Below are 27,658 nucleotides of genomic sequence, written 5' to 3' on the forward strand. Positions count from 1 at the left end.
TAAGCCGCTAATAGCGCTAATCCGCTAAGCCATCAATGGGCTTGCTTCGCAGGACAAAAAAACCGCTGGACGAAGAGAATCGCGGAACGGATTCTTTTCGTCTTGCAAGGCACCACTGTACTATTGTTGGGTTATGCATACAGTACTAACTCTCAAAATTCCAGAATCCCTTCATTTGAAACATCTGAATTATTTCACTACAATCCCTTGGTGAGTGGAGAGATGGCTTTCTGGACTTGGGGGCTGATGCAGGGAGGCTGTCAGGCTAGTTCAAGACCTTCCTGCCAACACAACAGATGTCAGTGGCCTCTGTGGTAACAGTTTTTAACAAAGCCAGGAAACATTTCCATGAATGCATTTGCCCACCACTGCCGCTAGCCACAATGAAATTCTGAGTGAAGCCACAGCGGGCTCTGAGAGACTAGTGTGAAAACACTCCCAAGGACTCCTCAGACAAGCTTAAGCTGGAAATGTTGCTGAAAGAGAGCAGCATTGAGTCTGAAGCTGTAAACTGAGGTTTGCGGCTTTTCTGGACGAAGCTGGTTGCAGAGGAGCTTAGGAAGGACCACCATGTTAAGGAGCAACTTGGCATTAACTTTATTCTATCTTCAGTATAATTTTAAGTACATAAGAAAGGTTTTATTTCCACAAGCCTTGGGAGAGAAATACAAGTCACAGGACAGTTTCAAAATAAAAAGAAATTGCATATCTTTTGTTAAGTTTCATTTTAGTGGGAGGGGGGGAATCATTAATGTGGCAAAGAGGGAAATAAGATATGCATATGCTATCCAAAAACACTTATGATTCTGGTGCGCAGGCAACTCCCTTTGGTGGGTCAGTACAGTACCATGCCTTTGGTCTCTGCGCAAGCACTGCAGTGCCATGCTAACACACACACACTGGCCTTCCGGTGGAGAAGAAGCTGAGCGACAGAGAGAAGGGCAGCCAGAGAAAGTCTTCCAGACTCTACAGGGTAAATAAGCTCGGATGGAGGATTAGAATGAACTTGTGCTTACAAATAATTAAATACTGGACCTGGAATGAAGAAGACTCATCCCTCCCTAAAAAAAAGAGAGATGGGCTCCAAGGAAAATCCTGTCCTGGAAACGCTCAGCTGCTCAGAAGAGGGACCCTTTGGGCACAATTTTCCCTTTAAAGGAGGGCTTGAATGGAAGTGGGTGAGCAGCAGTTTTCTAGCCGCTGGACAGACTCCCGGAAGGGGCGAGTGGGGAGCCTGTCCCGTGGTAGTCTTGTGGCACCTGTAACTGAGAGGTCTCCCCCAACATCATGGCACAACACAGAATTTTACACTGAGCACGTAAGGGGGGAAATGGGGAGATGGGGTGGGGGAAGGAATGCTATACATGCACCAGTCCTTCAGCTTTTGGTCCAGCAAAGCCATTCCTGGAATCTTTGAACAGCCCCAATTAGATTAAACAGAATGAAGTCAACTCCCTTGTACTTCCCCCAACCCACACCTTCCAGATACACTGTCACACACACATATCACTGGGGACTCTATACCCTGATAACTCGCTTTACTCCAAGAGGAACCATCTTCCTTCGCTTAAAATGAAAGGGGAAGAGAAAAACCTCTAGAACCAAGTCCTTGAGATACTGGCTCCAGGGAGCACAAAAAGAAAGGCCAGACAGAAGTTGATTGGTGATGCGGGTTTGCCTGACCAAGGGGAAACGCCACACTTTCCTGCTGATCAACTGATAGAAGCAAATGATTCTGCCACCCTACCCCAAATCCTAGCCTGAGGTATTTTCAGTAAAGGCAGGTAGGCAAGTCTCTCGGGGAGAAGACAGAAGCAGATTGAGAGCGGAAAAGGTACAGGAAAATCTATAAATCATCCCAAAAAAAGCAGATTTGTCCCACAGCAGTGGTGGGGCGAATGTCGAGCGCCAGGTCAACTTATCCAGCTATCTCCGTGACAGTGGTGACTAACTTCTGCCCGTTCCACTGTGTCTTGAATTGTTCTGGGATTGGGAACTCATTCTAGGGGGAAACAAAATATTGGAGTCAGTAACATTTACACGGAAGTGACTTGCAGAGACGTACAGCTTTCAAAGCCCCTGTGTGCTCTCTGTCCTTTAGTACAGCTACACCTCTAACACAAAAGCTTATTGCCATCACAGGGAGAGCCTTGCTGGATCTGATCAAAGGCCCATTTAGCTCAGCATCCTGCTTTTCAAGAGCGGCCAGCAAGATGCTTCTTGGAAGCCCACAAGCAAGGTACTAATCTGCCTGGCTGCTCCCCTCCCCCTCAATAACTGGCATTCCGGGACAGCACTGTCTTGAATGCAGACCTTCCACTTTCATATCTTGTCTAAATGAGCTGCATGCCAGGGGTGGAGACATGAGAAAACTGCAGAGGCACCTAATTCAGCAACAAACCTATTAACATCCCATTCAATATATCAACTTAAAAAACAGAGCAAGTACCAAATTAAGCCAGGTCTGGGAATCTCCAGACTAAGGGGCTAATTAGATCTGGCACAGGTGCAATTTTGGCCTGCAAAGCCATGTCCCCCTACCACACACCTGACTTCAAATGCGATGTCAAGTAGATGCAGCTGCCAAAGCACAACTGGGGCCCTTAAAGTATACTCTAGGATGCTCAGTGGCAAAGGAGGCTTGCTGCCATGCCCATCAGCTGATAGGTGGTGACAGCAAGCCTGGTAGGATCTGCAATGCAGCCCGCCACCCATCCAAGAGGGGCATGATGTTGGCACCAATCAGCAGTAGCTTCAAGCCCTGCTTGGCTGGGCTTGGAATCTTTGTAGTGGGGATTGCCATGCTACAGAGAAGAAACTATTCATCTGACATAGTGATACCAAGTTAATGCAGGTGGGCAGGGCCCGTTCCACCTGTCAAAGTAGCCTGCTGAGGGTGAGGGAATGCAGCATTCAGCTTATCAGGTGGATCCAGTTCTCCACCCCAATATTAAGCTCCTTAGAGCTGTGCTTCTTGATTCATGCTCCTTAATCCTAAAAGTGTGGTGCAGATGTACATTGATCCCAACCACTGAAAGCCTGCCTGCCTTATTAAGCCTGGGCTTCTGAAAGCCAGCTAAAATCATTTTGGCAACACAGCACTTCAGCCTGGTGACTTTTGACCACGAGCTATCCCAAGACGGCTTCTTCCCAATATCAGCAACCACCACCACCCACAGCAAAGTGGCTTTCTCCCAGCATCTGATTTCTACATCAAGTAACCAGAAAGAAACTTACAAAATCACCACTGTCTGTAGGAACGAGGACGTTCATCTCTGAGGACTTGGCACTGACAATCTCACATTCTAATGAGTTCTTGCTCAGGTAGACGTGACAACCGTCTGTCTTGTTGATGGAAATGGTTGGCACTTTACCCAACACCTAGCAAGAAAGGCAAGGATATTAGACATGGCTAGATCAACTACCACCCTACAAGTCTGAAAGAAACACAGGAGTTCACTTCTCCTTGTTCTGAAAACATCATTATCAATACTCTTTATATGTACTCTTTATAATATCATATATAAATAATACATCAATGAAGACAATGGATCCATCAATAACACATTCAATTATCAATAAATCATAAAACAGCAGTGTGGTGAATCTTATGAGCAAGGGAAACAAAATTCACTATGTTATCTTTTCAAGCTCTTAGTGGCTTGTACTTCAAGTGCCACTTGCTCTCAACGTGAACCTAGCCTGGATGCAACATCATCTTTGGAGGGTCCCTTCTTTGTCTCACTCCCAAGATGGCAGGACCCAGTAACCCAAGACTGGGGTTTCCACAGGATGCAATTGCCCTGCCTTGGAACACCCTCCATGGAGAGGCCTGCCCAGTGCTAACTATTTTTTATTCATCCATACCTTTTAAAGCTGTGCTTAATCCTACAGGTTGCCATTTTAAAACATTTATCCTAGCTGTTAGTATTCTGTCCTTTGCCATTTTTAATGCAGATGATAATTGTTGTACAGGCAACCCCCTCCCCCATTTACATGGGGCTTACGTTCCAAGGCACTGCACAGTTAAGTGAAACTGCAATTGAAAAAGCTGGCAAACACGCCGTTCCACCCCTTTCTGGGACGTTTTTGGGTCACTTCTGGGTTCGGAGCAATGTGTGTGTGCATGGGTTGAGGAGCAAGATGGGTTTCTAATTCTGTTAGGGAATCTGAAGACCCTGAATCCCTCCTCAAAGACTACTTCTTCTTGCTCATCTGTTTAAGGGTTCCTGCTCTTCAAAAGAGGCAAGGCAGAGTGAGGACCCTTACGAGGTTAAGGGAAAGCAAAACTGGCTGGGGGTGAGGGAGTGAAATTACCTGAACTTGGATATCCCGACTGTTGATGATCTCAACAATGCCCACCACATCATCGAACACCAGACCTAGCTTCTTGCAGTTATCTACAAAATAGAGGGAAAGAGAACAGAAAGGACCATTAAGGACCTTTTCCAGTGTGGCTGAAGAATACTTCAGCAAGTCCCGATTTAGCCACCCATCCATTGGGTGCTCCAAGGTAAGTCACAACAACAGCACTCCTCATTTGCAATGCAAGGGTAATTTTTGGGAAACTGAGAAACCGGGGGGGGGGGGACTCCATGGGGTTTGGCTTCACACACCAGTTCCCCACCTATTATCAGGAAGACCTTTGCGGTGAACCCTGTTGGACTGAGCAGGATTTAACTCCCCTCTTTTCAGCTGATGTACTTGGGAGGCGTGGGGTGTTAAATCCTGCAGGGAACTGGTGCATGAAGCCAACAGTGTATTGAACCAGAGAATTGCACCCACCTCCCTTGGAGTGGCACGAGCTGATTGGTGGGCATGAGTTGTTGGTTTCTTCTTTTTTTAAAGCCTCCCACCCCAGCCCCAGCCAGTAAGAACCTACCCAGTGTGATGGAGTTAATCTTGCCCTTGATATGGAGTGTACTGTTCATGCACTTGTAGACGTAGGCCACCTGCTTCAGCTCCGTGTCGCTGATCACCAAGTTGGAGGCATTTTCTTGGTTCTCCTAAAGAGGAAGGGGAAAAAATGCCGCTCATTCCAGCCCCTTCCCTCCTCGGATAAGCGTATGACCTGCAGATGTGCCTGATGGACAGCAATGAGCCAGCGTCTCCTTACAAGACTCTCTTACTCGGGTCAGGTATGGGGAACCTCTGGCCCCCCCGACTCCAGTTCTCATCACTGGCCATGCTAGCTAGGGCTGCTGTGAGCTGGAGTCCAGCACCTAGAGGACAAAGTTTTCCTCCCTCCTTCTAATTTATTAAAACAAAGACTAAAGGTGCTGCTTGAATTAATTGGACAGCAGACTTTAATAAGTACTCTTAAGAACTGCAGATGACGTGCCTCTTCTAAGATGCTGCCTGCTTCAAAATGCATGCATGATCTAAATGCAAAATACAATTCAGATTTTTTCCACCTTCTCATATGAAATCTCAAGTTATCCATGGCAGCGGGGAGTCTTTTGCGTGGGACCCTTGTGACGCCCCAGCCCCTCGGAACTCACCACTCTCCATTTCTTGCCTTCCAGCTCCAGCACAGGAGGCTCCTTCTTCGCAGGCAGTTTTTGGGAGGCGCTGACAGGACAGGCTGGCTTCGGAGCCATGAAAGGCTTTGGTCCCGTCCGCATAGGACCACCTGGGTTCTTTAGCGCTGGGTTCTTGTGGGTCTTCATCTCGTCCGACACGTGCTTCAGGCCTAGGAGGGAAACCACCATTAACGTCCACCTTGAAGATGCCACCAGCTTTAAGAGCCACCCCTCAGCCATGACCAGCAGCTACTCTTCCCCACCCAGGCGCTTCCATTCTTGTGGCAGCTTTGCAGTGTGGGAGCATCGCAGTGCAGCTCCTTCCCACACCTCTTATCAGCAGCCCCAGGCACAAGCCTTTCCCACGCTTGAGTCACCCTTTCTAAAGCTTCAGTACATCTAACATTACCCCCAAGCAGAGCAGAGCTGCCGCTTCTCTACCACAAGGGCAATGTCAGAGCCAGGCCCAAAGAGCCGCTTCTTACGAACCAAGAACTTCCCCCTGAAACCACCACAGCCTGCATCAGACCACCAGCCATTTATGCCTTGTAGACAAATTTAGTTCCCATTTTTAGCTTGACACCAATTGGTTGGCTTCAGTGCTGCTTTTACTCAAAAAGCTCAAAATGAATTTCAACGTGGAAGTCTAGAAACCAGGGTTTATAACACCAATGTAATGTAATTAAAGCAAAACGAATTCAAAGTAAAATTGCTATAAGCCTCAGGAAAAAATCCACTACTACAATCGTATCGTAATGTGTCATACGCTGCTTTCCCCAAAAAACTGTGTCGCTAGAGCTGTCATTTTCAATAAAGAGCCCCACAAACCAGGGTCCATAACCAAGATGGTCTAGTTCTGCCCATTCTTCTCTCTCTGGCTAGCTAAAGGGCTGCCAAGTCCTCAATTCTTAGAGACTTTTGGTTCTAAATAGCAGGCACAGACACTGCAGCCTGTGTGGAGTAGTAGCGAGTGGAGGGCTGGACTCTTGACCAGGCAGTCCTGGGTTCAAATGCCATCTTGGCCAAGGTGTTTTCCTCTTGTCTAATTGACACTCAGCCTAACCTACCCCACAGGGCTCTTCCAAAGATAAAAAAGGATGATACACACTGGATTTAGAGGAAGGAGTGGGTACAAGTTTTAACCATGTTAAAAACCATCCCACCCTAGGAAGGAAATCTCTCGCTCCCATCTGCTGCTGATCTAGACAGCCAGTAAAAGGGCTATGGAAGAGTGAAACAACTCATCACATTTTTTAAGGTTTAAAGCTGGTTACAATACATGCAGAGCATGCCTGTAATTTTATCCTTAACAAAGCAGTCTTTCCTCAGCTTACATGAAAACAGAGACTCAGTGCTCCTAGTGGTATGTGATGCGAGATGTCCCTTTCTCCCCTCCCCTTATTTTTGCTTCTGTCACTGGCAGTCAGATGATTGGTGTTGCGCTTAAAATGATCCAATAAAATAGCTTTAAAAGCAGGTTCAAGTTCTTGACGGTTCAGCAGGCACCCTATTTGCATCCAGAAGCCAAAAGCAGTGGCTTCCAGAGCCGCAGGGAGATCTCTGCATTGGCTTACTGCATTGCAGTATGTGCAATTTACACACAGCACTGTCCTCCATGCATGCCCTCCCCCACAACTACCTGCAATCTAATTGGTTTCACTTGACGAAAAGAAAAAAATAGGAATTAATTGGCTTAAGGAAGAGTATACTGGAGATCAGAGATTAGCTTCAACTACGGTATTTGTTCAGGTTACCATACAGGGCCTGCAGATTCCAAAAATTAAACTCCATCAATTCCCCAGAAAGGCAGTACAAAAGCTTTCCTCACTATATTTGTGTTTCTTGAACCATAAAGGTAAAGGTACCCCTGCCCGTACAGGCCAGTCTTGACAGACTCTAGGGTTGTGCGCTCATCTCACTCTATAGGCCAGGAGCCAGCGCTGTCCGCAGACACTTCCGGGTCACGTGGCCAGCGTGACGAAGCTGCTCCGGCGAACTGGCACCAGAGCAGCACACGGAACGCCGTTTACCTTCCCGCTAGAAAGCGGTACCTATTTATCTACTTGCACTTAATTGTGCTTTCGAACTGCTAGGTGGGCAGGAGCTGGGACCGAACAACGGGAGCTTACCCTGCCGCGGGGATTCGAACCGCCGACCATGCTGAGGTTTTACCCACAGCGCCACCCACGTCCCTAAATGATAGGTCTTGAACCATAGGATACATAAAATTAAATCTTCTGTATATCATCAACCCTCACCAAGCCCAGCATTGGAGTCCTCTAATAATAACAGTAATATTTTTATTTATTTATACCCTGCCCATCTGGCTGGGTTTCCCTCGCTACTGGGTTTCCCTCTTGGCCACTGCAATTCCCAGAGTGCAGATTTCTCCCATCTTCACTAACCACAAAGGTATTTTATGGACCCACTTCTGCTACCTCTACTCCTCATCCAAAACATTCAGGTTGCTTTCTCCAAGGAAAGGACATTCTCAAAATTCATGTTTTGCACGCTGAAGTTGAGTGGCCTGTTTAGCAAGCAAAACTGGTTTAGGGAATTATGACCCAAGGGTGTTTTTTTTTGGGGGGGAGGGGGAATTCCTCAAAGGGGTGTCATGAATCAGAATGCAGGAAACTGGAATCTAGACACAACAGAACATTCTGTACACTCAATGCATCAAAACACACTAGCAGAATTAGCCATGCATTTCTGCTGTGTCAGTGAAAAGCTATGCAAATTCACTTTTAAGAACAGCTTGTGAAAACCAAGATGACCAAGAAATCCTCTAGGGCCATCTGCAACAAGACCATGGGTACAAATGCATCTGTATGGTTCAAAAGATGGGACTACGCTGGACCTTGTCCCCAGATACTGGAGCGAAAGGACCCCTGCAGATCACAAAGGCTTTGTGTAGAAGGGTTGCAATTGCTATCCCAAGTGAGTTTGCTTAGAGCACAGCCATTTGCTCACCTTGCCATTCCATTAACTAATTTCACCTACCGGAAGTGATAGCCTCTCCCTGGTTGATCTGGGCAAAAAGTGCGGAACGGGTTGCAGGGTCATCTGAGCCAGAATTTGTTGAGGTGGGAGCTGGAGGGGGTGGAGGGCCAGGTGGCGGGGGTGGGGGGCCACCAGGAGAAGGAGCTGCTGCTCGGGATCCATTTCCTGAATCAGTTAGAACAGGTCCCTGGAAAAGGGGATGGGACAGGAACAGAAAACAGAGAAATGTCAAGAATAATAAATGCAAGAGTTCTGTGGTGCCTTGAAGATCAGCATTCAGCCTGTACTCACCGTTTTGCTCCAGGTCAGCCCAGTGGTGTGATACTCCTTAATGTACGCCTGCAGCTCTGTCCAGATACTCAGATAAGCTTTCACCCAGTCCACATGCTTCTTATCTCTAGGAGAAAGAGGAGCCAGGCAAACTAATTGGTCTAGGTAAGGGGGGATATTTGAAACTCCACTTGCAACAGGAGCCGTAGATTTCCTACCCTCCTGCTTTGCAGATGGAACTTTTCACAAACTGACTATTCAGAGCTTTCTGGGAATGAAACCCTGCACTGCCCCCCGCCACTACTCAGGTTCCCTCATTTTCTACGCAGTCACAGCACCATCTCTCTCCCTGCTCTTCTGTATGGTTTCATTAACAGCATTCCAAAACTTTGCATCTCAGTAGTCCTATTCACGGTAACTCCACACCCTTGCATTCTTATTTTCCATGAACTGTCTTCATTTCTTAGCATTCCCTTTTAAAAGTGGAGCCCGCCTTGAGTGGCCGAGTTTAAGAACATGCCACTCCCATTCCAAAAATGGTTAGCCACCTCCTGCTGTTAGGAATCTGAGGGAGAGGAGTAATTTTTTTTAACTAAGTGACGCAAACACTGGAAGATGATCCAATGCCGCCTCCCCTCAAAATCCTCTGCTGCTGGCAGCACCCCATGGCTCCCCCTCCCAAAGAGGCAAGCAACACTTACACATCTTTGTACTCCTTGAGGATCCGGTTGCTATAAAACATGGCTGCATCAGTCATTTCCTTCACGTAAGGGCCTGGTTTGGGAGCCTATGAGAAGACAGGGCGTCATTAGAACGTAAAAGTTCTCGCGTTTGACCCAGCAGCTTTCCAAACCCACCAGAGTTATTTGGAAAATGACCCTCTGAGTGAAATAGTTTAAGGACCAGAAGTCAAGCTTGCCAGGAGGTAGTGGGCAGAGACACCATCCCCAAACCCACAACAGTTTAGGACCTCCCAGATAACAGAGGCAAGGCCAGAAGTGCCGTTTGAAATCTGAAAACTGCATCTGGATGAGAGAAAATTAGGTGACAAGGACTAAGTAATCTCTCAGGAAATACAAAAAGAAACCAGAAGCTTATGGGCACAAAACCACCAACTTATTGTTAATTCCATATCATTTTAATGGCAATGACTTTCCCTTAATTCAAGGGTGGGGAACCTGTACTCCATCACCTCGAGGGCCACAACTACCTTTGTCCACAATCTCTGGCTATACTGGCTGGGAATCCAACAGTATCTAGTGCACCTCAAGAATCCTCGGAAGTGTAGTCTGGAGGGATTGTTGAAGCTTCTGTTAAGAAAGCCCCGCCAAATCATACAAAACTACAACTCCCAGGTTTCCCTGGGGAAAGTGAAGAAAGTGAATGACTCTTCGACCAGATTGACACTGCCAACTAAAACTGCCCATGTGAGAATGGTACCATCAGGGGGGAAATCATGCTATCTATGCAATATTTTCCTCCTAGCATGTGTCCATGTACAGAAATTGAGAAGGGCTGTATTTTAAAAACAAAGCTACAGACATAAGAGCAGTTTAAGGAGCTTCAGGGAGGCCTGCTGGCCCTTTGAGTACCAGAACTGAAGAACAAGTTTTGACAGAAAAGCACCAGTTCCTGAGCCCTTACCATGGCGACCCAGCCTAATGCAGGGATGCTCTCACTAACGGTTGAGAGGTGATTGAAGAGTTTGCTGCCACGGTTCTTCTCCCGGAAGTTCTGGACCACCTGGATCTTCTCAGATATTGGCTTCAGCACAGATGAGAAGTTGTTCTGCAACAACAAAATTACAGAAGATAAGCTGAGCAAGATGTGAACTGCTTAAACCTGCTGGTCTCCCTTGCCTTTGCATTCCCTGCTCTCTCTGCCGTCATTTAGATTGCCTGCCCCAGTCAGTGGACAGATTTGCACATAAAGCTAAGTCAGGGTTTGTTTGATGATCCAAACCCTGCCCAGCAACCTAACTATGGTTTGTTTACTGTCAAACCATAAGCTGAACCATGGTTTATTGTTGACCTACAAACCTTGGTTAGCTTTTTAGCTATGGCTTGGCATACTGTGTGAAACTGGCACCCTTCCTTAACCATGGTTCCACCCCAAATGCTCACAAAGCTACAAAGGCACAAGGCAAGAGCAGCTGGAAAACAAATCCTGCTTGGAAAAAACAAGTCATAGTTGAATCATGACTTAAGTTATAGTGTTGTGCTAACCAGGCCAGTGACAGTATTATCCATGTATTAAAGATGCCGGGAGAAAGATGATCCTAATCTTCTTCAAAGGTGCTCAAGATGGTGTATAGAGTCCCTATCCCCCATTTTAACCTCACAGTAACTCTGCAAGGCTGGTTCACACCAAAGAGAATGAATGGCCTAAAGTCACCCAGCATATTTCACAAGTGGTTTTCTTGGGGATGGGGGAGGCATGTACACCACCTTGAGCTCCTTGGAGGAAAAGCAAAATATAAATGAATTAAATACATTTACCTACCACCTTTGTCAAAGCAATCAAGCATTTTTTTGTAATTCAAAATGGCAAGACACAAGAGGAAAATTGAGCAAGGAGGGAAGAGGAAAATAAGCAAGTGGCAGGTAGCAATTGTTTCACTGTGATATCTAAGTTAGTTGACTGATCCATAGTAGGCACTTCTGGGGAAGGAGGAACAAAGTAGCAGATAGGCCAGGTTCTGTACATCATGTAGTCACGCAAGAAAGGAAGGTACTACTTTCCTACCAAACCCTAATTCCTTCTCCTGGACAGGAAGGTGTTATGGGAGAATCCTACCAACGTACACACCTGGTACCACCATTTGCTAAATCCTGATTAGGATTCACTCTAAATTTATAGATTTTGGCTTCCCGGAAAATGAGTCCTTGTCTTGGAACAGGCACTTGCAATACCCCAGCACCCATGAAGCCATGCCATGCTGCCTGCAAATGGTCTCACTGTGTCCTGCCATCTGGAGGTCCTGCAACTTTCTTCCTATCCCTGAGGTGTCTGATCTGTGGTCCTCCGTATCTTGTTAGATTCGAACTCCCATCAGCCCAAGCAAACAAGGGAGCCAGTAGTCAAGGACAATGGGAGTTCTAGTCCAGCAATATCAGGAAGGACACAGGCCAGCCATCCTTGCCCTATGCAAATTAAGGGGATGGGGTAGAAAGCTTTATTACCAAAAATGTCTAGTGGGAGAGGGTAGCCCACGCCCTGACAGTAAAGGAGTTTTTGGCAGTAGCAGACTCTTTCCACCTCACCAGCCACTGTGTGTGTGTGTGTATATATGTGTGTGTGTGTGTGTGTGTGTAGCTTTTTCCTCCCATGCAAGTCAATGGAGCAATTTTTTATTGGGAAGGAGCTGTGTGCGAGAGAGAAAAAACAGAAAATACAGAGCATGCACCACAAAGTGGGGGTGCTTCGAAAATGTGGTGACTGACCACACCCCCACAGCTGACCATGCCCACAACCCTTTTCAACAATCCCAGGCTGAAAGCAGATGGGAATCCCCACTCAGAAGACCACTTTTTATATCCTTTGGAAAAAGGAATCTAGTTTCCAGCTGCACCTGCTCTTGAGCTTCACTGCTGAAATACAAGGGGTTTCCCCAGACTTACCGCTGTGGGTTGCTGGCACTGAGATGCTGTCACCAGGAGAACCCTCTCTGTCATCAACCCTGCATGGACCATGTCAGCCTTGGAGGAGAAGAGGATACCAAGAGGCAAAAGGGGGAAAAGGTGTGCATGAATTAGTTGCATATATATTGCTAATGGGGTGGTAATATACTGACAAAAAGAGCACCAGCTGTATCCAATGAGGACTGTGCTGCACATGTGATGGTCAGTTTCATATTAAGAGCCAAAAGCTCTGAAGTATCAACTGCAGCAGCTTCACAGTAAGACCGGCTTTCTTCTGTATGAGTTTGGGACGCCTGGAATATGGATAAGAGTGTGCATTTTCTAGTTCCCTCCCTATACTGTATACTTGATACTCCAAAATCACTCTTCCATAACGCCAATCAATTTGATCAGCCCCTGTTTATTCAGGCAGTTTTATTACTTTGTTTTAATCTTCTTCCAAGTGTGTAGAGTGGGGCACATGTCTCCCTCTATCTCAACCCGGTTCATCCTTAGCACATCAGAGAGAATGTGATTGCCCAAAGTCAACCCATGTGTTTCATGGCAAGGGGGATATTTCAACCCAAGTCTTTGTGATTCTAGTTCAACACTGTAGACAGTGCAACTTTTCTAGAAAGAGAGGTGTCAGAACTCACCATGAACACCTCTCTTGTTCTCTTATAATGGCAATGGTGCCCACCTGAGAGGTGCCAGAACTGAGTTCCAGTGAGTTCCAGGTGGAAAAAAGCCCTGACTGTAGCCACCTGTTGGATGAACTGCCCTTTTAACAGCTGCTGGTATTGGTTGTTTACGGAGAAGTAAGAGTGATTTGAGGCATTGCTGGTGTTTTTAAATAGACTGACAATTTGTAGACTTTTGTTAGAGCCATTGTAGCCTGTGGTGTGAACGTAACTCTCCTTGTGCACTACAGTCTCTGGCAAAAAATACTTGCATGGTTTTGAGACACTGCCGAAAATAACTCCCTGCAAATGTGTACACATAGACTATGGGGGGATGGATGGGCAAACCACAGATAAAACATTTACTGCACCACTTCCAACTCTCGGGGGGGAGGGGGGCGCAGATGGAACATTAGCCAGCTACTTTCCAAACCTAAATTTTGAGTGCAGCAAGCAAATGTTCTCCCCAAATAGGAAGAAAGCCTGAGCCTTACGTGTTTTTGGACATCACCGCCAATTTCTCTGCTGATCTTCATGTATTCAGCTACTGGACCCGCCAAGAGTGTGTCAAAAGCCTGTACATACTCAGCTATGTCTGTAGAGGAATGCAAGCAAGTCAATCATGAGAACCGAGAGACAGCAGATGGATTTGGTTTGAAACATTTGCAAGTCATGTTTTGCAGTAAGCATCTGTCCTCCACTCCAGCCCCTCCTTTCCCAGCCGCAATGCACAAAACTTTGGCAGAGCACTCTAGGTTTATTAAAATCCTTGCCTGTTAGCACCCAAGTCTTGGCTCTAATTAGATTTTTCACTTTTAAAAGGAAGCAGCTGGACTCTAAGTAAAATGCCAGTATCATTGCTGACACCAGAGTAATGTGACGCCAACGTTTAGCTGCTGAGGGTTGACAATTAGGGAAATTCACTTCCTCTTCCTTGCATATCCCAATCTGGTTTACACAAAGTCAGCTGCATGCACTGACTTTCCTACTAAGTGGGAGAAGTTAAAGTAATTCATCCTGAATACACTGGTCAAGTCAGGGCCTCTCACCTTTGGAAAGGCCATCTCCACAGCCGCCCTGCGTGCCAGGGCCATGGGACATCATCTCCAAGCGGCCCACAGCTCTCTCCAATCGCTCCACAAGACCGTGCAGCTCTGTCATCTCTCAGCACCTGCAAAGTTAGACCATACATTTAGAGGAAAGCTTGACGGAGCCAATATTAATATAGATTTAATCAAAGGGCAATCTTGTACCAATCTCAGACTGAAGTGAAGAAATGGCAATTGAAGACTATTTACTTACTCTTGCTTACCGTACCTTTTTTGGGAACAACTCCCTGCTGAAAACAAACAAGGTCCTGGCCAGAAGCTCTGGGTCCACAACCCAACAATTGTAAACAAAGATAACTTCCCATTTTACCTTTTTTGGTGCACTTATTTAATTGCAGGTGCTACACTGTAACTAGTGCCCCCAAATGAGTACAGTATTCTGTTCCAAAAGATCCTGATCCTGAAAACACAGCGGCCTGTCTCTGACCAAGTCATACTCAGAATAGTCCCCCGGAAATCATGACTAACTTGAGTCCATTCATTTCAATGGGTCAACTCCAAGCATGACTCAGTATCAAAGAATCACAGAATTTTAAAGTTGGAGAGGACCAAGAGGGTTGTCTAGTCCAACCCCTTGCAAGGCAAGAATCGTTTTGCCCAACATGGTGCTCAAACCCACTGAGATTAAGAGTCTCATGCTCTACTGACTGAGCTATCTCACAGGCTCTGAGTTGTAGTTGAGTTGTGTGTGCACTGACACTACAGGGGTAAGGTACGCATGTATTTTAATGAGCCCTGGACATTGCATGTGTATCACAACACCTACATTATCAGGAGCTGTGCAACAGGCAGACACACAATTCTCTGACCTCCAACAGCCATTGGCTATCTTGGTTGAAAGATCACAGCCAAGCTGTGCTTTTGTGCCCTCTAGTATGGAAAAAGGGCTCAAGGTGAGCCTAGGCCATGGGCCTGGGCTGGTGATAGCAATACAGACTCAAGGCTACAGTGAACACAAGACCACCCCAAGTTTCATCTAGAGCAGGATATGGTCTAGATTCAGGATATGATGTGAAGGCACATGAGGCCACCACCTTGCTGAGGATAAGTAGGCCTGGTCTGTCAGTGCCTGTATGGGTGTCCATCTGGAAACCACATGAATGCCACCCTGGGTACCCATGACAGAAGATGGATGGGATATAAATGGGAAGAAAAGTAATGCAGCAGCCTGTTTCTGGATGCGGACAGCCTGATCCTTTCAAGACCCCTGCAGAGCCTGAAAGCAACAGCCCTTGCACCTGATATTCAGAGGTACCCTACCTCTGGATGTCCCCATTTAGCTACCCAAGCTAACAGCCAAAGGCAAACCTGTCCTCAATGAACTTCCCCAATCCATTTCTAAGGGGCATCTAAATGCCCACCACATTATGAAACAGTTCCCATAAGTTTTTCATGCATCCAGTGAAATAGCTTTTTGTCTTCCCTATTAGATTCTCTCTTCTCCTTGGCTTCCAGGTAATGAGGCACTTTTATCAAAACTAGTACTCTCCAGATGTGTTTGACTACAATTCCCTAAGAGTTGTGGTCTGAAACGTGTGGAGACCACTTGGTTGGCAAAGGGTGAGTTAGACAGTCACAGAGTGCTTTCAAACCCACATAAGAGGTAAGCAACCCAACCTTCCTCGCTCTTCTCATCTAAATGTACAGTACCAGTGGTGCCCCGCAAGACGAACGCCTCGCAAGACGGAAAACTCGCTAGACGAAAGAGTTTTCCGTTTTGGAGGTGCTTCGCAAAACGAATTTCCTATGGGCTTGCTTCGCAAGACGAAAATGTCTTGTGAGTTCCTGCGGGTTTCCCCCCCCCCTTTTTCTAAGCCGCTTATCCGCTAAGCCGCTTATCCGCTAATAGCGCTAATCCGCTAAGCTGTCAATAGGCTTGCTTCACAAGACGAAAAAACCACTAGACAAAGAGAATCGCGGAACGGATTCTTTTCGTCTTGCGAGGCACCACTGTACAGGATCTGTTTAGAGCGAAGAGGAGGGAGGGCAGGCCTAAATGAGTATCATAGAGAAACCTAACACTTCTGGCAAATCCTAAGGGCTTGTCAAGGGTTGCAGTGGCTCCTCTCTTCTCCAATAAATAGAGGGAGAGTCATAAAGCTTACCTGAGGCAGACACTATTTTAAAGCAATCGCAAAACCATCGAAGCCACCCAATCCCAACCATGGCGGACAAATTAGCATAGGAGGCCTACTACACGGGCCAAGACAAGCCAGCTGCCCAAGATAATGAACAATGGCATCCCTGTTCATGCTTTTGCACAGGACCTTGTTTTCCAAGAAATGCCGAAGGAGAATGGATTTTGGCACGCGAGTTTTGCTAGCTGCCTCCTGTAACAGGAGCACAAAGTCTGTCTGTAGCCTTCTAAATGGGAGACCATTTCAAGCTTGCCTCCCTCCCTCCCTAGTGTGAGGGGAAAGCCTGGAGGAACTGGCAGCTACTTTTTTTTAATCGCTTAGGTCATTTGCACAATGAATCACAGCCATCATTTGGAGCATGAATCACCACCCCAGGCCAAGAACAGAATTCCCTTATATGCCTTAAGAGCTCAGAACGAAGCCAGGCAACGTTTCACTTTGCAATCACTGGCTGTGGCGCAGGACATAAAGGAGGGGGGAACACTTGCTCAGCTATACTCCAGGCTTCTTTGCACCTTAAATTCCAGGCGGATGCAATTAGCTGTACAGCAACTTTGCAGTGTGTCTGTGCAGTACTCATGGGGGTTGTGCAGCTGCCCTTTCAGGGTCCAGTCAAGACACCCAAGCAAAGCGTGGAGAAGCCAGCAGCTTAACAAAAGAGTGTCTGCGGTTAGGGATGACCCATATTTCACAGCAGCTGTCAGTGGAGCAGTTTGTGCTGTGCTGCAGTCCATAACTGCCATGGGAAGCGACAGAGGCAGGGCCAACAGAGCACAGCAAACAAACAGTATGTCAATTATGACTAGAAAGCCTGGAAACTTAACCGTGGTTTATATCAATATTGTATTTCTGTTTGCAAGTTCTGCTGAAAGAGAGAGAAAAGAAAAATTGTTTTACGCACACTCACGACTCAGATACTTTAAAGAATCATCAAAAGACCCACTAAAGACACAACTGAAGTCCGATGCAATGTTATCCTTCTCCCCACACACGTTGGCCTCAAAAAAGAGGAAGAGGACAGCTTCCTTCCTGGAACAGACTGCTCTTCTTGACTTCCCCTTTGCAGAGGGGCAATAGCGGCTCCTCAAAGGCTCCATCTCACCCCCTCCCCTTCAACTAGATCTCGTCTGCATGCAACCCCGACACTTGTTCACACAGCAGAGGGCAAGCTGCCTCTCAGAGTGCAAGAATGAACAGAGACATACCTTTTTGACATCAACAAATTCAACAGATCACTGTTGTTGAGGGAGGAATTAGAAGATTAAAGGTGGAATGTGAAGTAGCACCAAGGAGGTTGCTCCATTAGCACAAACATTTCTGTTTGCCTGATAGAATGATCTCCCCTCTCCTCCCCAGGAGCTGTTCTAGGTGGTTTTCCTAATGCCCCTCCTCAAACAGACCTGGTGGGGGAAAACCCTACTGCACTAGTGGAAATCCTTGCACTGACTTCCACTAGTGTACTGGGTTGAATCCAGCCCCAAGTACCCTTCCAGATTTTCCATCCAAACTTACTGGACACTAGGATAGAAAACAAGGATACCAACCACAGTCCATTCTACCCAGCAGAAGGAACCTAATTAAGTGCTTTGCTAAAGAGGGGTGAAGGTGAAGGAACAGTTTTACTCTGATTTGTTCAGAACTTTGGCAGCTGAGCACTCCTGGGAGATGTGCCACGGCTCAGTGGTAGAGCAGCTGCTTTGCTTGCAGAAGGTTGTAGGTCCAATTCCCAGCACCTCCAGAAATTGGTGAGAGAGACTCCTGTCTGAAACGCCAGTAAGCCAGTACAGTACCACTCAGTGGAGACAAGTACTTGGTCAGATACAACCATGGCCTGAGCTAAGCCTGGAACTGTCACCACACACACATCTCAGATGCTGGAAGGAGAGTCAGATGTTTTTTGAAGTTGGAAAACAACTGCAAAGCAGTTCTGACTTGTGTGTAGCTGCTTACAGCTTCCCACATCTGGAAATGATGCAACCTATATGCATAGTAGCTTCTCTTTTATGTAAAGAGCTGTAGGACTTTTCTGACAACTCGGCTCACAACTCAGTAGCTTTTATATGGGCCTGGCCAGATATTCATACTAGCTTTCCCAGGCTTGGATGGCCTCAAAGAGGCAAAGAACCAACTTACTAGAAAACAGGCCTTCTAGCCTGTTTACCCAAAAGCAATCCGGAGGTACCATGAGTGGATCTTTAAAAGCCCATGCCAGCAGTGATAGGATCTCAGACCCATTCATACTCCTTCTGGAGACACACACACACAAACATTTTACTCCACTTTATGATGATAACCCATCTAACAAAACGTGGGACCTTCCACTGCTTCTTCTGCTTTATGCTAGACTACTTTCAGCAATGGAATTGCAAGCTGTCACGCAAGCCCAACTCAAACTCTGCATCAAGAAGTCACGGAAAATGGGAGTTACAGCCCAGCAACACCAGGCTCCCCACCACTACTCTATAGCATCATCATCAGAAAGGCGGGATATGTGCTTCCATCTGCTGAATTATATGGTTAAAGTTGAGAGCAACCAATTCTAAAGCAGCTGTAAATGGGTCAACATGAACAGTCATATTGTCCACAGCCAGACATCAACAGGTTGATGTTAAGTGCTGGACTTGAACTGGGGAGACCCAGATTTGACCCCCTATTCAGCCCCTAAGTTCACTGCATAACCTGTGCCAATCATTTGACCCCAGAATTACTTACTTGTGCAAGTGCTGGAAGGATGAAATGGGGCAACTCCAAATAAACTTACTCGAAACAAAGGGTCAGGCTTGCAAAAAAGCCTGATCTGGTTTGCCTGTGGTAAGTCGGCCACAGAAGTTCCTAAAATTGATTCTTTTAGGCCACAAGCATCTAAATTAGGTTATGTGTGGGCGGGCAGTCTAGTAAGATTTTCATAGGCCAGTACCTTGTCAGCTTCAGTAGGTGAAAGCTTTTTTGCTCGCCCATAAACTTTAATGCAGTGGTCAATCTGTTTGCGAGGCTGCGCAGAATACAGAATACAGATGTAAGTCACACGAGGCCACCCTAGCTGTAACCGGCCCATCCATTACACTAAGATTTATGACAAAGACCCTTAAAAATTTCCAGTCTAACAACCACAGGCTAAATCTCCTTCATTCCTAGTTTTTCCATTTCATGAATAATTCTATAAAAGAATGCAGGAAGGGGGTGGAGTGGGATTAGGGTAATAATTGGTTCTGTTTCTTTGTATGCATCCATTTGAAGAGAGTACGAAAATCAAAATGCAGCTGAACATCTTTGCTACAGGCCTTTCTCTGCGCTGTCTGAATATGCTGAGACTTTATAGACATTTCAATAGAAGAATTTGCTTGTAAGTGATTAATGGTTAATGGAACAGACAGAGGTGCCGTTCTGCTGCATTCCATATGGGTCTGATTGGATTAGAGCCCCATTACCCTCTCTCTGATTGCATTTCAGATATAGGGATTACTTGCTCCTTGAAAGCTTAGAAGCAGAGTGGCTTCTAACCCAGAGGAATTTGACAAGCTGTTGCAGGTCTGTCTGCGGTGGAACATGAGGCCTCCTTGAAGTGGACCACTAGGAAAATAAGTTCCTGATCATCAAGAAGCTAATGCCTACCTCCAGAATGTCAGACTTCCCTAGTTCTCGCTTGTGGTCATCCAAGAGACTTTGCAACATGCAGACCAAACGTATCTGAAGCCGGTTCTCAAACTACAACTCTTGGAAATATTTATATTCTTGGAATTGTTTATAAAGGCATTGGTCCTGGACTCAGCTTAACTGCTAGTGATACATGCTCTTGTAGAAAGATGATGAATTCATAGAAGCACATATCCAAGCATCTCTACATGAAATTTAGGAAAAGCATGGATACTGAAAGTCAGCATTAAGGAAACAAACAATGGTTAAAATTCCAAGGGTACAAAAAGAAACCATGTCTTCCGAGGGCATCTATAGGAAGTCCAGTGAGACCTGCAAACAGAAAGCCATGGAAAATACCTAAGCTGTGGTTTTGTCAGCGCACACGCAACAATGATTAGCCAATGCAAACTATGGTTTGCAAACACACTTCAAAGCATGTAATATAGTTGTTAACCTCTAAACTGCCAAAGGACTGTTTTTACTTCAAAGCGTGGTTTCACGCCCAAATTTGTGGCTAGCCCTTAATTACTGAAACTTTAGATATTGAGACCCACTGCTAACAGAAAACAAGCCACATTAAACATCATGACTGCATATGGATCAAGTGGTTCAACATATCATTCATATCTGGTTTTATTCTACCGTAACATGTCTCTTCACTGTAACAGAGTAATTATTTCAACCCCTACATCTACTGCCAAGGAGCTCTTACACAAGTGTTACTCAAATACTAATATGCCCCTCAAGTACTCCTGATTCACTAAAAGTGCCTGAAAAACAAATATGTTCTGTGGCTGGGGTATGGTTTAGAGGGTTTTGTTGCCTGGGGTTGCACGCGTTGTTTTATTTAATGTTTGTGAATTCTTTTGTTATGTTGTAATTAGTCATTTTTCCATTTTGTATGCCACCTTGAGCATGGTTTGAACTATGGAATGATGGCATACGAATAAAATTATGTGTGTATGTATGTAAAAGGTAAAGGTAAAGGACCCCTGGAAGGACTTCGGCCTTTGAATGCTTTTGTTGCAAAAAGTGCTGTAGCTCAAACTGGTATAGTAATGTTGCCTTCAAGAACTTTAGTATGTGCAGTGGGAGGTGGGGTAGTGGAGAATAAAGCCAACTGGATTTGGTTTTTCTGTCACAGCATAGTTTTTAAGAAGACACACTTTAAAATCTTCCAAGCTGCATTGCTTAATATCGCAAGTGTGTAATTGATGCATGCAAAAGATGCTCACTAGTATTCCACATCTTAAGATCAGATGAGAATTTGAGGCATCTAATCATAAGCCTGCATTTTTATTAAAGCTTATATGTTTAATCAGGGCCTGTATCTTAAAAGACCAGTCTTAGAAGACCAGTTGCCTAAAAAACCTTGGCAAGATATTTTTACTCCTAGACAAGGGGCCCCCCTGATTTATAGCAGAAAACAATTCTCAAAGTCGTAAAAAGGGAATTACAGGCTGACAGCCAAGGTTACACTGACCCTACAAATTAAGGGTGGATAAATAGTAAAATGAGCCATATCTTCTTCCTAAGGTTAAGAAGGTCAAGAGCAGTGAAAAAGCATCTAGCTGGTAGAAACAGAACATTTTCTGGGAAGACTTTTCAAAAGCTGTTTGTTTCTTAAACTAAGATCCTTTTAAGATTTCTTTTCCTTTTAAAAGGTTATTTATGTATTAAATATATTAGTTTAAATATAATTATGCAAAGGATTTAAGAAATGCTAGATTCTTATTTCATATAGTTGGAAGAGATCACAGGGGCCATCAGGCACCAGCCCCCCCTTGCCAGACAGAAGACGCCAATCGAGCGCTCTTGATATATGGTTGTCAGGCCTTTTGTTTAGAAACCTTCAAATGAAGGAGATCTCTCAATGTTGATGTGAACTCAATCCTTGACATGCATAAGATAAAAATTCAAGATTAATTATCTGTTTTGGAAGGCAATAGGGCAAGGAGGGCAAGAGGTGAGCTGGTAATTAAGATTCCTTGTTGAGACACATGTAAGATATATTACTACTTATTTGTCATTTATAGATAGAAGAATATATAGCTTTTTGATTTCCATAAAAGGGCAAGAAGGAAATGGGTGTATCTTTTGTGATTGGTTCTAGCAAACAGCCAATAGGAATTTCAACCAGGCTGATTGGACAGAGGCAGCCACAGGAGGAGCAAGGGGGCTGGATTAAGGAAATATAAGTGCTGGCCAGAATGGCAAGAGGCCAGGCCAGAGCTTGGTAACCATATACCACTGTGCCTCATATTTATTTGTCTGACAAATAAATTACTATTTTAATTTCTCTATTGCTGCGTTGAATATTTCATTCCAGCTAAGCGTTAACCACAAGCAGGGTGCTACAAATTCATTACCATTCCAAAACACAAATGCAACGACTACACTCCTCTTCTCCCAAGTATAAATCCTTGACATGGGGCCTCACGCACCTTGCCCATCCCTACAGCTTGCCTTGCTTCCATTATCAACCGCATAAGCAAAAACCACCAGACATGCTTTGTTCCAGAAAGAGAAACTAAACCACATTTTATTGCCAAAGCCGTGCTAGGCAGTGAGCAGCAACAGTGGAGAAAAAAAAGGAGTGTAACACGAAGCCAATATGCAGAAAGAGGGCACCACCCCTGAATTGCATTAATGCACCTAACTTGAGTACAGTGGTGCCCCGCAAGACGAATTTCCCTATGGACTTGCTTTGCAAGACGAAAACGTCTTGCGGATTTGCTTCCTTTTTCGTAAAACCGTTAATACCCGGGGAATCCGCGCTCCGCAAGACGAAAAAATCGCAAGACAAAGCAACTCGCGGAATGAATTAATTTTGTCTTGCGAGGCACCACTGTACTCTTTTCCCATTTGTGCCAAAGCCATTTGTTTACTAGAGCTGGCAGCAGGATTCAGAGTCATGCTAGCCGATACTTGCAGAAGCTTGAAATGCCCACTGAACACATTTCACATCAGAATGCATCTAAAATTCCCCGGAGCAAATCCTGTTGACCTGACAATCGCATGAGCAAATCTCATTTATTTACCTTCATGGGTATATATGGTGCTATACAGAGCAATGTTTATTTACAAAGTAAGAAACTTCTCTGTCCCCAGTAGTCTGCAGTCAAAAAGTTTGCAATGGGAGACAAAGAGAGATTCCTGTAATGTGGGATGATCTGAGCATGTATGGTTTTGCAGGCACAGACTTTGTTCCAGCTGCAAATACTTAGCCTTAGTTTCAGTTGGGGATAAGTGTGTTGGCCATTTCTTTCTAAAGACAACATACTATAGTTATTAATGTAGATATTTGTCACTCAAGCAGTTAAGTAAAAGTCAATATTCACACAGTCATTCATTCCTAATCCTTTGTAGATAAAATCATTAAAAACCCTTAAGAGAGTCAAGGGTCCAGGGAAAAGAAGGGTCTTACAGATTTGAAGAGCAAGATGGTGGGATGTACCCTTTTGTAGGAGAAAGCTACAGTCAAACCTCAGTTGTCGAACATAATCTGTTCTGGAAGCCCGTTTAGCTTCCGAAACGTTCGACAACCGAGGCGTGGCTTCCGACTGGCTGCAACAGCTTCTTGCACTCAAGCGGAAGCCGAAAAACTTTGTTTTGGCTTCCGAAAAACATTTGAAAACTGGAGCATTTATTTCTGGTTTTTTGGCATCTGGGAGCTGAAACGTTCCAAAACGGAGCCTTTCAGGAACCAAGGTTTGACTGTATAAGGAGCAGCAAGAAAATGGCCAAATTTCAAGGAGGCGTTGGCAGGAAAAGTTCCTAGCAAATTGAGCTCACAGAATTTTACCAGAGATGCACAAATGAGTCACCAATACTTGTATTTTTTTTTAACCGCACTTGTACTGCATCCCTTCTCCAAAGAAGTCAACATAGCATACAGAAGTCTCTCTCATTTTATTCCAACAACCCTGCAAAGTACGCCAGTCTGAGACATAATAACGAGCACAGGATCATCCAGTGAGCTTCATGCTTATTTTTACATTTCTATCATGCAAAATCAGTGTATATAATTATAAGCTCTTACTGTGCCTGCAAGATTAAACACAATTTTTTACATACAGGTTACAAGACCAGTCAAGAGAATCTTGCAAGCAAGTTTTGATATGAAACATTTCTGTTACTCTAAAAAGTCTGATGTTTCTTACAGTTTAGGAAAGCGTTGTGCAGATGCACCTGCCTGAGAAGGGAGCGCCAATGAGATGGTGCCACTACAGGAAAGGCCCATGGTGTGGCCGCCATCTTTTGTACTTAAGCCGAAGAAGAGGATTAAGCAAACCCTCAGTCTCTCTCATTATGCAGCAGGACAACTAAACCCAGGCTTTTCCAGTCCAAAGTTCAATTCACACTCCTCTAAACAACTCCTTTGAAAAGAGAGCCCAAATCCACCAACAGCAAAACCTTCCATTCCAACACATTACAAGAGCCTTTGACTGAACGAATTACAGGCTGCTACCAAATATTAATCCAGAAGTTCTCATAAAGCAATCTGGGTCTATGTCCTGCCTTAATGGAGGACATCTGTAAGTAAATCTCTTTACATTAAACTAAGTTTGGTAGATAAGTGCACCTGGGAATCATTATTCCTTCTCATACAGCTATGCAACTGGTTTTCACTTGGCTCTGTTATGTCTAGTTAACAAACCAGAAACAAAACAGTACTAGCTTCCTCCTCTCTCACATTTGTGCTTACCCTTGGAAGCATGCATCTCACGCAACTGATGACTCAGTGGAGGAGGATCCTTGGCCAAGAGTTCCTGACTAACTGGGAAACACAGCAGTTGGGAAGCAAAGTGTCTCTAGTGCCAGCGTGCTGCAGAGAAATGGGCAGAAGTCTGCAGCTTCCTTAGACTACAGGGCAAAGGCTTCTATTTTACAATGTCAGAGCTCTTCTGAAGCTTGGATTGAGGACACTAAATATGCATCTGCTGGCATGTAGCCCCTGCCCCAAAGGAAGGGGGAGGCAATTCAATAGCAATTACATTTAGCATAGCTGCCCTGCTGAATTAGACCAAGGGTCGGCTAATCCATCATTTTGTTTCATCAAACCACATGCCTCTGGGAAGTTGAAAAGCAATGTATGGAGATATCTCCCCCTCTTTATCCCCAGTTCCTGATATCCAAGTGCACAACTTCTGAGCCAACCAGTCCCTAATATCTAAGCTAGCGGCCACCACCCTATCATGAATTCCGTAAGTTAAATATGTTTTTGTGTTTGTCCAGAGCCTACAGCCAGCCAGACACATTTATACCTGCATTGTTTTTTTAGATTAGGTTATAACATTTTAAAAACAGGTGTTAAAAAGTTAAAGCCCATGACTACAAGGAGAATAGGGCCGGTTCAAAATTATTTTATCTCAGGCATCAAAGACCAGGGCAAATAGGCACACCTTCAGCATACCATGGAAACTACATTATGAAGGTGCAACTGACAGCTTAAAGTCAGTTTATGCCTAGCCACCATCAATAAGACAAGATACTGACTCCCAATTCAATCCCCAAGCTCCTCCTACCAAGATAAAACCTTACTCCAATTCGCACTATGCCTCCAAAACCAACCCAAATCTTTCATGGAACCAAAATACACTTTTGTATTCCACCACTCATCTGCAAACCACCGCCTCCTGTTATTTTCATGCCCAGCTAGCTCTCTCATCCATCACCTCTTCAATTCACAACATGAAAGACAGGATACCCAGAAGAATTATTTATGTTTACTGTAGCCTATCCACAACTGGTTGGCAGTTGGTTATGTAGTATAAATTAATTCCTGCTGTAAATCTGCTTCCTTCTTTCAGGATCAGGCACAGCAAACCATTTTATGGCTCCTTTTAACCCCCAATACAGTTACAAACCTTCCCACTGTACCTAGTATATGGGCTCCTAACCTGAATTCCAATTATACTCTTTCCATCAGAAGGTGCTTTTCAGACAGTATATAGACTTCTCTCTTTTCAGAATCACACACACGAAAGCATACTTCCTACTACTAATAATTAATATTGCACACTCTTCACTGTAAGGTCCAAGGGTGGGTTACGTCTAAAAAGATAACACAGTACAATAAAACAAATAAAACAAACCTGCCCTTAAGTACGATACTATACAACACAAGACACCAGATACAATGGGTTGAATTCAACATAGTGCTAAGGAGATTGTCTCTTTTTCCGCCCCCAACACGCTGTTCTAAGGTTCTCACAACCCTCCTCTGCATATATGAAGAGGGTGAAAAGGTGGGTGAGAGTTCCACGTTGGGCAAAAAATTCCTGCACTACAAGGGGTTGGACTAAATGACCCTTGTGGCTTCTTCTAACTCTACAATTCTATTATTCTATTAAAAAAAACAGAGTAGAAGTCAGGGGAGTCCTGTTGCACTAGAATAAACCACTGTGCTACTTTCCACTAGTGCAACAATTTAGTTGAATATGACATGCCAGACTACAGATAGGGGAACACTAACAATAAAAATTCAACTGCCAAAGGCAGAAAAGACATATGCCCTCAATAACCGCCTACAGCTGTAAATAGGTAGTGTATGACACACTTCTATGGAGAGGAAGTTGCAGTTTCGGGATCATTACAGAGAAGGGTCTCTGGTAGGCCATCACCCTCCTCACTGCCAAGGGTTCAGCCCGCCAAAATCAAACAGGATGTGTTGAAATTGAGCATCCTTACTCAACCTAGCGCGCACACACACAGAAACACTTCGCTACACAATTTGTCATAATTGACTGTGGCTTGCTAAAGTTCTAAAGACAAATCAAAATGCACAATGCATACTAGAAAATAACTGCTGTTTCCATAGCTTTCAGAGGTTTTCAAATTCAAATATCCAGACCCTTTAACTCCTGGTGAAGCATTTAAATAACTAAAAAAAAAAATAAAAAATCCCCCCAAACCTTACAAGGGTGAACAGACCTCCAGCTACACAGAGCCAAATAATAGTCCTGAACAACTTAACAGCTCGCCTTGTCACCTTAGCCACTTGACACAGCAGTTCCTAAGGCTGTAATTCCCATGCGCTCCCGAGCGTTAAGCCCTCTCCACCCAACGCAACTTTCTCCGGAGTAAACACACACATGACTTCAATGCAACTTAACAACATGTTCAAAATCCTCCCTTACAATAGGCAAATACCAGAGATGACAGCGACCTGAATCCCAGGGTCGTTCCTCGCGAGGATAAACCGGACTGTCAAGCATGTGGCAGAAAAGCGTCCCTTCCCCAGAAAATTAGCGCAATAATTGGGATTATTCTTGACTCCATCCATGCAAACACTCTCCGCCCCTCCTCCCTGTCCCCGAGGTAGCACCTCAGACACTCGTTGCTTCAGCCTCCCCCCCAAACCCTTTCAAACGTGCATGATACTGACCACTCAACCCCCGTCCCCTCCTTATCCTCCTCCCCAAACACCTCAGTCAAGTACAGGCTACCCTCGGGAGCCTCAGCTGCTGCTGCCTTACCTCGCTCAGCCACGCAGGGTGTGTCTCTCTCGCTCTCCCACCCACTCACCTCTGCCCAGCTCGCCTCTTCCCGGCTGCTCCACTTCCGCCTGGAGACGCCCAGTAACCCTACCCGCACCACTTCCGGCCTTACCGGAAATACGCTCGCGAGGGCTTGTCTGCAATTAGAAGAAGGCGCGAGAGACGGCCAGAGTGAAGGAGG

At 45.2% G+C, this 27,658-nt stretch overlaps 1 protein-coding gene across 2 annotated transcripts; it reads right to left on the reverse strand.

Annotated features, from left to right (window-relative positions):
- Positions 1-573: 573 nt before the first annotated feature.
- Positions 574-27,658, reverse strand: CAP1 (cyclase associated actin cytoskeleton regulatory protein 1). Of its 2 annotated transcripts, none has more exons than XM_079987769.1 (13): positions 27,506-27,658; positions 14,142-14,263; positions 13,587-13,687; positions 12,413-12,490; positions 10,437-10,580; positions 9,494-9,579; positions 8,814-8,919; positions 8,523-8,709; positions 5,502-5,692; positions 4,883-5,006; positions 4,318-4,400; positions 3,238-3,381; positions 574-2,002 (listed from the first exon to the last, which is right to left on the reverse strand). In XM_079987769.1, the coding sequence occupies exons 2-13, from the start codon at positions 14,251-14,253 to the stop codon at positions 1,919-1,921; spliced, it is 1,440 nt and encodes a 479-aa protein (XP_079843895.1). In that variant the 5' UTR covers positions 14,254-14,263; positions 27,506-27,658; the 3' UTR covers positions 574-1,918. The 2 variants fall into 2 exon arrangements, with proteins under 2 accessions (XP_079843895.1, XP_079843896.1); XM_079987770.1 differs by having other exon boundaries at positions 27,457-27,583.

Source organism: Podarcis cretensis, assembly GCF_951804945.1.
Source record: "Podarcis cretensis genome assembly, chromosome: 8".
Taxonomy (NCBI): Eukaryota; Metazoa; Chordata; class Lepidosauria; order Squamata; family Lacertidae; genus Podarcis; species Podarcis cretensis.

What these genes read in the sequence shown, in the direction of transcription:
- CAP1 (XM_079987769.1), bottom strand. Translation starts at nt 14,253, where the DNA reads ATGACAGAGCTGCACGGTCTTGTGGAGCGATTGGAGAGAGCTGTGGGC. An exon ending in AGTGCCAGCAACCCACAGCG is followed by an intron (nt 10,581 to 12,412) that starts GTAAGTCTGGGG and finishes TTGTTGTTGCAG; the next exon opens with AACAACTTCTCATCTGTGCT. An exon ending in CTCAAGGAGTACAAAGATGT is followed by an intron (nt 8,920 to 9,493) that starts GTAAGTGTTGCT and finishes TCTTTCTCCTAG; the next exon opens with AGATAAGAAGCATGTGGACT.